This window comes from Limulus polyphemus, unplaced genomic scaffold, assembly GCF_000517525.1.
Source record: "Limulus polyphemus unplaced genomic scaffold, Limulus_polyphemus-2.1.2 Scaffold1874, whole genome shotgun sequence".
In the NCBI taxonomy this organism is placed as follows: Eukaryota; Metazoa; Arthropoda; class Merostomata; order Xiphosura; family Limulidae; genus Limulus; species Limulus polyphemus.
Window position 1 is genome coordinate 212,089 of NW_013667484.1, and position 11,084 is coordinate 223,172.

The window sequence follows — 11,084 nt, forward strand, 5'->3', positions numbered from 1 at the left end:
CATTTTTGTTACAATAATTATACCATACAATACAGGTACAACACATTTTTTGTAACAATAAATATAACATACAATACAGGTACAAAACATTTTTGTTACAATAATTATACCATAAATACAGGTAAAAACATATTTTGTAAGAGTAATTAAACCATAAAATACAGGTACAAAACATTTTTGTAACAGTAATTATACCATACAATAGAAGTACAAAACATTTTTGTAACAGCAATTATACCATACAATAAAGGTGCAAAACATTTTTTGTAAGAGTAATTATGCCATACAATACAAGTACAAAACTTTTTTGTAACAGTAATTATGCCATACAATACAGATACAAAACATTTTCGAAAGATCAAGCCCAAAAATAGAACTTGTTGCCAAAAGGTCAACTTCTTAGATTAAACAATATAATATCATTTCAACTTATTCTAAGTGTTATATCATAGAATTTTATATGTTACTATTGTTTATTATAAAATGTTACTTTTAGTATTTTATCTTTTCCTCCAAATCTTATATCGGTGATTGTCTTAATTTCATAAAGTAATATCTAAATTTCTTAACACTTTTTTACAGAAATCTTACCACTGTAACTGTTCTGGTTTCAACATTCATTGTTGTTGCAGCTTTAACTGTTGTGTCTTGCGTGCAACATTTCCAGGTAAGGGTCAAAACTGTTATTGTTTTAACTGTCGTGCTTTGCGTGCATCATTTCCAGGTAAGAGACGAAATTGTTGTTTCTTTAATTGTTGTGTCTTGCGTGCAATATTTCCAGGTGAGAGTCGATATTGTTGTTGTTTTAACTGTTGTACTTTGCGTGCACCATTTCTAGGTAAGAGACAAAATTGTTGTTGTTTCTTTAATTGTCGTGTCTTTGAAGCAACATTTCCAGGTGCGAGTTGAAATTGTTGTTGTTTCTTTAACTGTTATGTCTTTGGTGCAACATTTCCAGGTGATAGTTGAAATTGTTGTGGCTGCTTTAACTGTCATATTTTGCGTGCAACATTTCCAGATAAAACTCGAAACCGTCGAAGCAGCTTAAAATGTGTTTGTTATAGTACCTTTCTTCGTTATTGTTACTTCAACTTTAATTGTTATTTTTGTAGCAATTTTAACCGCTATAATTATAGTATCTTTACCTGTGACTATTGGTGCATATTTAACTCTTGAAGGGAAGTGTTTATTTTGTTTGTAGCAGCTTAAGCTGTTACTGTTGTAGAAACGTTAACTGCTATTAATGTGGCAGCTTTAATTTTTAAAATTTCTCTGATATTATCAGGCAGTCCTAATTGTTACACATACTTGTTAGTTTTTCTACCTTTTATCCAGTATTGTTATGTGAGGTTCAAGCTTTCTTTCAATACTTTTGCAAATAAATATCCTTTCTAAAACTGTAAATATAATTTGCTGCTCTATTTTTGTTTGTTTGTTATATTTCGTGCTTTAAGAGAATCTATATAAAAGAAATAATTTCTTTTAAAAACAAACAAAAAAAAACAGATGAAATTATTCCACGTGTCTTGTTTGTCAATTTTTTGAACAATGTATTGATTCAGTCTAGTGTTGTCAGTATGTTTCCCTTTTTTGTAACGGAGAAAAATTATATGTTTTAGAAGTTGAAATTTATCTTATTTCTATAGCATTCGACTGAGTCAACTACGAGATCCTTACCTTGCTCAACCGATGTCGCTTCGAACCAAATATTAAGAATATTTATCTTTCTCTTTTCTGTTCTTCTTATTTTGGCAGCTTGCATGGTGAACATGGTATGTCATTTTGTTTATTTTTGCTCTCAGTATATTTTAAGTTAGAGTATCACTAACTTTTACAATAAAAAACCTGTAAGTAGATAAAAAAATGTGTGTGTAGTTCGTTATTTTACACTAATTTTTATAGCTATAAGATTATATTTTGTTATTTGTAAAATGAGCATGTAAGACGTTAAGTGAACCTTAGTTTCATAGGTAATTACGATTACAATCTTATGGCCACTTATATTGAGCATTGGCATCATTACGTATCAAACCGAACATGCCCTGTCTTGCATCTTCTATAATTAGTGTGATCGTTTCTGTCCATTACGGTTTTGACCCTATAAAAAATTAATTAATTCAATAGCGCAGTGTAATATATATATATATATATACATACATATATATATATATATATATACCGTAGTTATTATACACGAAAAAATAAAAGAGTAATGGTCAAAAGATAAAAAAATGGAACATTTTTCAAACATTTCTAGACTTTATTTCCAGCACTGTTGATCCTTGTCAGATTACTGACAGCAACATAAATAGTTTATTTTTTATTATGTAATATACTAGAAATATGTACTTGTGTTGAGGTATATGATTTAATACTCTTGTTCTGGTCTTAGATATTCACAAACCTTAGTTATTTGTCTTTTATTGTAATCAAGTTTTGCTACTAAACGACATAGAAATGTGACTTTAATGTTTCAAATTCACTCTTACTTCAGTAAGCATCTTTTAACGTTATTTCTTTAACCAATACACGTGATGCTGCGTCGAGAGTTAGAGCTCAATTTTTCAAAATGACCAGAGAAACATTATAGGTTCTTCTATCCAATTGCAATATTAGAAAATGTAACCACCGCGAAAAACAAGGTTTTGATAGACACTATTAATTTATTTTAAGCTGGAAATCTGAGCTTCTGTTATTACCATTTTGAACGATTTTTACTTTCTTTAAATGTTTGATCACCGTAGTTATAACAGTGATACGTTAGTTTATGTTTTAACGCCAATATTAGCTTGATTCGTTTTGGGTTAGGATAGCTTCCAAGATCGTTTTCTGTTTATGTAGTACCTTAAAAAACTAGATGAAAAAGAGCTGGAGTGGTCCAGCTTAGCTGATGTAGAGTTTGCTTATTTTTCTCCTTTAAGTTGTATAAGTCTAACTGTTCTTTCAATAGCTTGATTATGCATAGACAGAACGCTGAGTGTCACATCACCTTCGTATTGTTATCATAACGCCTGAGAATCCATATGATTATACAACCTAGATCAAATAAAACCTGAAAATATATATTATTATACAACCTGGATCAAATAAAGTCTGAAAATCTATATAATTATAAAAACTAGATCAAATAAAACCTGAAAATCTATATGATTGACCAATAAATCCAAGGAAATATGATGGTTACCGCACATTGACGCAAATAACCCGCAGGCTATATGTTAAATTAGTTTTCACAAATGCCAACTGCTGGGTATACTCGTGTGCGGGTAATATGGTAATTTTGTTTGTTTGTTTGTTTTTAAGACTGAAATTGTCAATTTTCTATTCCAAATATTCGTTTATGTCGTGTTGTTCTTGTTCAACACTTTAAACTATTTATCAATCGGGCAATAGATACATATGTTATTCTCTGGTCAAAGGACAAAGTATAAATACGAATACTTCTGACTATATTTATCAGTGTTTGAATATATTACAATTACTACTCTGGAGATTGTGGAGGACGTGTTCTGATTGGATGGCTTATCCCTGTTTCCGATTGGTGGAAAGACTTCTTGTAGATTCAACCAATAGTATCCGGAATCTCTGTTTAGTGAGGGTTTTATTGTGTTACCACGACTGCGGGTAACATGCTTAGAAGTTTCTAAGAGAAATGTTTTCCTCAGTTACGGGATATACAGGGGGGGGGGGGATTATTTGCGTGAAAATACGGTAAAAGGTTATATTGTCGGGCATTATGGTATGATTTCTAGAGATTGGATAGCAACAAGTTAATCAAACTGATTATATTGTATGTTTCTTGGTTTGTCTCGTATAAGAAATAAGGCAGGTCAAAACGTTATTGTCACAAGAATATCTTAAGTGATAGAAACAAGGTCTTTATTTGACATTTTTATCCTTAGCGGTACCTCATGCAACAGATGGGCTAAATGGTTAGATCAGAAATTTATATGATCCAGGCATAGCCATCCGTAATTCAGAACTGCTACTTAGTACGAGGGCAACCAGTCAGCATCACCCGCCGCCTACGCGGATATTCTTAACCGCATACTGAGATTGCTTTTCATAATTAAAACGCGTTCACAGAAATGCAAATGTGTTTAGCGGCTTATCGTAGTTCGAATCTCGGACCTTTCGTTACATAGCTAGACACGGTAACCACTAGCCCACATCCACCACAGAAGTGATGGGGTTATTTTCACTAGTTTTTTAAGTTTTGAAATGTTAATATATATATATATATATATATATATAATTACTAGTTTCTTTGTTTATTTGTAATTAAGCTACACAATGGGCTATCTGTGCTCTGCTCACCACGAGTATCGAAACCCGGTTTCTAGCGTTGTAAGTCCGCAGACATACCGCTGTAGCACTGGGGTACATGAATTACTAATCAAACACTTGGTTTGTTATAAATTTCGCGCAAAGCTACACGAGGGCTATATGCGCTAGCCGTCCCTAATTTGGCGGTGTAAGACTAGAGGGAAGGCAGCTAGTCATCACCACCCACCGCCAAATCTTGGGCTACTTATTTATCAACGAATAGTGGGATTGACCGTCACATTATAACGCTCTCATGGCTGAAAGGGCGAGCATGTTTGGTGTGACGGGGATTTGATCCCCCGACCCGTAGATTACTAGTCGAGCGCCCTAACCACCTGGCCTTGCCGGGCCAATCAAACACTAAACCTTCAGATACTACACTCTGTTTGTGCTAAAACTTTACCACCCAGTGTTAATTAATTTCTTTGTAATTTATATCATTTATATCATTATATCCAAACCTTTCTGACGTCACAGATTAGATGTGTGGCTAAACACTTCGGGGTTTAGCAGATATCATTAGTACTTACACACAAAAAATCGTAAAAAAAAGATTCTAAAGTAACTGATAATAAAACTTATTGTATTATATGCTAACCCTTTTCGAATACTTAATTACAGTTAGTTGAACTTACAATATTAGTTATGTTAGGTAAGGTATAAGGTGTAGTTTTTGCTATTCAAAATAAACGTGTTTGGCTTTCTTGTAAGAGTTAGATTTTAAGTAGGTCTAAACAAGAGAGACTTATGAGTTTAAATATGTATATATATATATGTATATATATATTAAAATTTACTTAACGAAAACACATTCACACCAAAAGTAGCCTAATTTTAAACTGATATTCCACTATCAGAAAGAACGCCATCTGGAACTACACTTAAGGATATTTGAAATAAAACTTCCATAAGGGTTCACCGGATGTTTCAAAATTCACTCTTACCAAGGTCCAGTTGTCAAATTTCTTCGTAAGTTTAGGTTTGAGTCACACCCTGATAAAATGCCCTACAAATGTTGTTTCTTTTTGTTGGATTATAGTTTTCAAAGTCTAAAGAAGCTCAGATTCTGTGATTAAGTTCTCAGGTTCTGTGTTAAAGTGTTCAGATTTTGTGATTAAGTGCTCAGATTCTGTGATTAAGTTCTCAGGTTCTGTGTTAAAGTGCTCATATTTTGTGATTAAGTGCTCAAATTCTGTGATTAAGTGCCTCTTCTCAAGCAATATTTCTTTTTTTCCCTCGGTATCTAGGTGATTTGCTACACTGAACCACCTGTCAGAACGAAAGTATATTTGAATATTACTAACTCCACTGGAAGCCAAGAGCATGACTGCCAGTTTTTTCAAGTAATACTTACGTTATTAGTATAATTTTTCCAAATATTTTTCTTGAAAAGTGAGATATCTGTGAGGTTCTACAACTATATTTATACTCAGCATTATAGATTTCTTAAATTTTCAACTTACTAAAAATGTAAGGTTCTTCTAAACAAAATATTTTCAAGCTCGTACGTTCAATCTGATAAGCTTAGGCCAGACGCAAAGAACTTGTCCAAATGAGCAATATACACCCAATCTTACTTCTTCTGTTGAGCTTGGATCATATAGCTTGACAAGGTTAATATATAAGTATAGGTAAAAGCCTAGTGTTTTGTGGATTACATTTCTTGTTTATACAATGACCGTATCTTGTTAGTGATGTTATTTTCATATATTTTACAGTATCACCAGTTCACGACAATTCTTACACTGACAACAGTATCCGTGTTTTTACGTATTAACTATTTACTGAAGCTGGTTGTCATGATTACTGGAGTGGTGGCGTTTGCGGTGATCTTTGTAATTGTCAAGCCCAACTTGTTGTACGTCGAAGACCTGGGCATGAGCGACGGGTAAACATTATAATACTTATTAAAAAAACTGAAACTAAAAGTGTTATTTTTTGTAAAATTAATTGTGATGAGTCTCCGAGAAAACAAAAAAAAATTAATAACGTTCAGAAAAATATTTAAGACATTGTCAGTACACATAAACTGAGAAAAAAGAATCTACAAAAATAACAGTTTTTTCGCAGTTTTGGAAAAGTTCTTGATACAAGACATTGATGTGAGGTCATACTGTATACTGCAAATAAGAAAACTGTATAAAAACTATATATATACAAATCCAAGAGACGCACTTTACATGAATATTAAGTAGAAAAACTAATGCCAAATTTACTTCAAGCAACGTTTCGGGAAAATGCCCTTTTTCTAAGTTTCACAGCTCTATTCGCTGCAGTGGCTATGGTGACTGAAATTATGTATACATGCGTGAAACATTTGTTGTACTCTTACTCAACACCGTTTATTGAGAAGCACTAACATTGGGTATAGTGGTACCTGTGATATTCATGTAGGACTTTTACTCTTAATTAAAACACATTGGGTTTAGTGGTACCTGTGATATTCATGTACGACTTTTACTCTTAATTAATACACATTGGGTATAGTGGTACCTGTGATATTCATATAAGACTTTTACTCTTAATTAAAACACATGGGTATAGTGGTACCTGTGATATTCATATAGGACTTTTACTCTTAATTAAAACACATTGGGTATAGTGGTACCTGTGATATTCATATAGGACTTTTACTATTAATTAATACACATTGGGTATAGTGTTACATGTTATATACATATAGGACTTTTACTCTTAGTTAAAACACATTGGGCATAGTGGTACCTGTGATATTCATATAGGATTTTTACTCTTAATTAAACATGGGCAATTTGAGCAGCAATTGGCTCAATTTTTATGAGGATTAGAATCTAAATATATTATTAAGACTACTACATAAAAATATGGTCAACCTCGTAAGAAAAAATATAATAACATTTATCGGATGTGCTTATAAGTATCGATAACGTATCTCAGCTGACCTGAAGAGCCCTGCTATTGGGTGAAAAACCACTTCTGCACGGGATATGGCAGATGTAATGTGGTTGACATATAAGTTTTCATCTTTGTTTTCATTCATGGGCTCTTAGAGTTACAGAGGCATTTTTTTATGTTTATTTCATCAGAAGACTTTTCAAATTGAAGAAGCTACATAAGTATAACTTACAAAAAATTCGGGAAAAAATATTCGTTAGATCAGTTCCGTTTCATAAAAAGAGTATTTTAGTTATACTAGCTTCTCAAGATTAACTCAGTGACTTAAGTGTTATCTTGTTTTGTCAAATCAGTAAATGTTTTTGAGCAGAGGTTGGTTAATCTGATCTACACGAATAGGAACGAAGACATAATTCTGTGTTAAGTACAACACTGAAATTTCACAAAGATTTGAAAATAATGATATATTAAGATAAATCATAAAAATATATATTTTAATTTAGCACTACAAACTCATAGTCTTCCATCTTCAGTATTGATATAGCTAGAACAGGAAGAGTTAAAATATCATTAGGTTTATGTTTAATAAGTGATAACAATATATTTATATTTATTCATGTTTAATGTTTAATTCATATATATTCATGTTTAATGTTTAATTCATGTATATTCATGTTTAATGTTTAATTCATGTATATTCATGTTTAATTCATGTATATTCATGTTTAATGTTTAATAAGTGATAACAGTATATTTAATTACCTCTCAATCTTATCTACTTTATGGTTTATCAGTAGGTTCATGTTTAATAAGTGATAACAGTATATTTATTTACCTCACAATCTTATCTACTTTATAGTTTATCAGTAGGTTCATGTTTATTAATGTTTAATAAGTAATAACAATATATTTATATTTATTCATGTTTAATGTTTAATTCATGTATATTCATGTTTAATATTTAATAAGTGATAACAGTATATTTAATTACCTCAAAATCTTATCTACTTTACGGTTTATCAGTAGGTTCATGTTTAATGTTTAATAAGTGATAACAGTATATTTATTTACCTCAAAATCTTATCTACTTTACGGTTTATCAGTAGGTTCATGTTTAATGTTTAATAAGTGATAACAGTATATTTATTTACCTCACAATCTTATCTACTTAATGGTTTATCAGTAGGTTCATGTTTAATGTTTAATAAGTGATAACAGTATATTTATTTACCTCGCAATCTTATCCACTTTATAGTTTATTAGTAGGTTCATGTTTATTGTTTAGTACGTGTCAGTAGTATGCGTATTTACTTTACAATATTCATGTTGAAATCAATAAATTTCCCATCATTGTTACTTACTAATTATTTTCCAGATTTCAGTATAAATTGTTCGTTGCACTATATTAAAATCATGACACATTTTTTCAGGATGATCGAAACCCTTTCGTTCTTCTACGATGTGTCGTTTCTAGTGATATTTTTTATTGTTCTTCATGTCTTAGATAGACAGGTAAAAATTTCTGATTTGTATTCTAGGTTAAATGTTCTTCTATTTTTAATGTAAAAATTAACGTTGTTTTTCTTCTCTCTTTTGTTTTAGCATGATAGGAATAAGGTAAACGAGAATTTTACGATTTCTCTGGAGACAATAAAAGTTCATAACTAAATAAAATAAATAGATGATCTATATAAAGGAAAATTTACCTCATGCAAAAGTAAAAATCTGACTTTAGAGTAAATAAAAAAATTTCAAACTAGAGTGAGTAAAAACCTGTTTCTAAAGTAAATACTAAAATGATTCTAGAGTACGTAAAAACCTTATTATAGACTAAGCAAACAGATAATCACTAGAGTAATTAAACATTTTATTCTAATGTAAATAAAACCTGATTCTAGAGTTAATAAAAACCTGATTCTAAGGTTAGTAAAAACCTGTTTCTAAAGTAAATACTAAAATGATTCTAGAGTACGTAAAAACCTTATTATAGACTAAGCAAACAGATAATCACTAGAGTAATTAAACATTTTATTCTAATGTAAATAAAACCTCATTCTAGAGTCAATAAAAACCTCATTCTAAGGTTAGTAAAAACCTTATTCTAGAATAAACAAAAACTTTATTTTAGAGTAAGTGAAAAGCTGATCTCCAGAATTATTAAAAGGAAATTGGTTTCCAGATTCATCAAAAAAATCTGATGTCTTGAGATGGTAAATATTTGAAATTTAAATGTAATAAAAAGGCTATTATCTAGAAGTGGTAAAATCATGATACCCAGAATTGTAAAAAACTAAACCCCTGGTTCCTAGAAATGATAAAAACCTGATACTTGGATATAGTACCTAAAAATATATGACAAAAATCTTATATCCAAAAAATGGTAGAAATCTGATATCTAGAGATGGCACAGCAAAAGCTGATATAAAAAGATGGTTTAAACCTGATATCTAAGTATGATAAAATGTTATATCTGAAAATGTATTTATGTAAATATGTAAATATGATAACACCAGATGTCTAAAGATAGTTTAAATATGATATATAAATATGATTAAATGTGATGTCTAGAGATGGTATAATACATGATATATAACAATACCTGATTTATAGAGATAGTTTAAACCTAATTATGATGACTAAAAACCTAATAATTAGAGATGGTAGAAACCTAATATTAGATATGATAATAGTTTGATACCTAGAGATGGCAATAACCTAACATAACCTGAGATGGTAAAATTGGACATCTAGATACGATAAAATCTGATATCTAAAGCTGAATAAAAACATAATATCTAAATAAGGTAAAAACCTGGTATCTGAAGATGATAAAACTCACAGCAAAACGTTGAAGCTATATGTGTGGTAGAACTGCACATTTTCATGTATGGCTAACGAAACGTAAATTTTTACCAATAAATAAGCTAATCCTTTCTATAACTTTCTTGTGGTTTATACCAAACATTTCATTGTCGAAGTCCAAAAGAGTTTAAAGATATTCAAATGATGAGACATTACAACGAAAATTCGAATCAATTAAAATATCGAACCAAACGGAGATAAACAACCCGTGAAGAAAATATCAAATTCATCCAAAAACTCTGGAGCAAAATAAAAAAGCCAAAGTTCTACTTTAGCTCAAACAGAAGATGTTACGTCATAAAGATAACGAAATGAAATAACTTGGCATTATTTACATTTCATCAATATGGTGTAAAACTGAGCATACATTCAGTTTGCCTTCTAAACCATCTCATCACATTTTATTCACTGTAATTCAAATGATTCTTAAGTGAAATAGAAGCCAATTCAGTTTTACAGCATATGAATATAATGGTGCAATGTGAGCAGTAATAAGCTGCTTTATTTTGCTGTGTTTATGAGAAATCACCTGTTGTTTGATACAAAGTAGAATGTCTGATCTGTTTTTCGCTCAAGCGTTTTCGAATCAATCCAAACACTTATACTGTAATCATTACTTTCTAGCAAAACCTTTAAAGCAAAGCAACTCACATCAGGAAGTAATATACGGATTAGAATATTGCTAAGATTACACACATTATCAGCTAGATTACTTAATTGGAAAATGTGTTGCCTTTAAGAATGATGGCGAGTGAGAAAGAGCCAGAAGCAGCAGATGACACCAGGTGATACTCTCGCTCTCAGCTGGGCTATGTGAAATAAACTATGAAAAAAAAAAGGGACTGGACTGAGGAAAAGAGAGAGTATTTGTTATCTTTATTAATCGATGTGGCCCAGCATGGCCAGGTGGTTAGGGCACTCGACTCGCAATCTGAGGGTCGCGGGTTCGAATCCCCGTCCCGCCAAACATGCTCGCCCTTTCAGCCGTGGGGACGTTATAATGTGACGGTCAATCCCACTAT

At 31.1% G+C, this 11,084-nt stretch overlaps 1 protein-coding gene across 1 annotated transcript in view; it reads left to right on the forward strand.

The window, feature by feature from the left end:
* Positions 1 to 8,712, forward strand: part of LOC106465222 (adenylate cyclase type 2-like) — a gene marked incomplete at its 3' end in the record, with an annotated part of 160,955 nt that extends 152,243 nt beyond the window's left edge. Inside the window, exons 14-18 of the mRNA XM_022393078.1 lie at positions 583 to 667; positions 1,647 to 1,772; positions 5,574 to 5,669; positions 6,045 to 6,214; positions 8,631 to 8,712. Coding sequence (XP_022248786.1) covers positions 583 to 667; positions 1,647 to 1,772; positions 5,574 to 5,669; positions 6,045 to 6,214; positions 8,631 to 8,712 — 559 coding nt within the window. The remainder of the gene's footprint in view (positions 1 to 582; positions 668 to 1,646; positions 1,773 to 5,573; positions 5,670 to 6,044; positions 6,215 to 8,630) is intronic.
* Between the last annotated feature and the right edge of the window lie 2,372 nt (positions 8,713 to 11,084).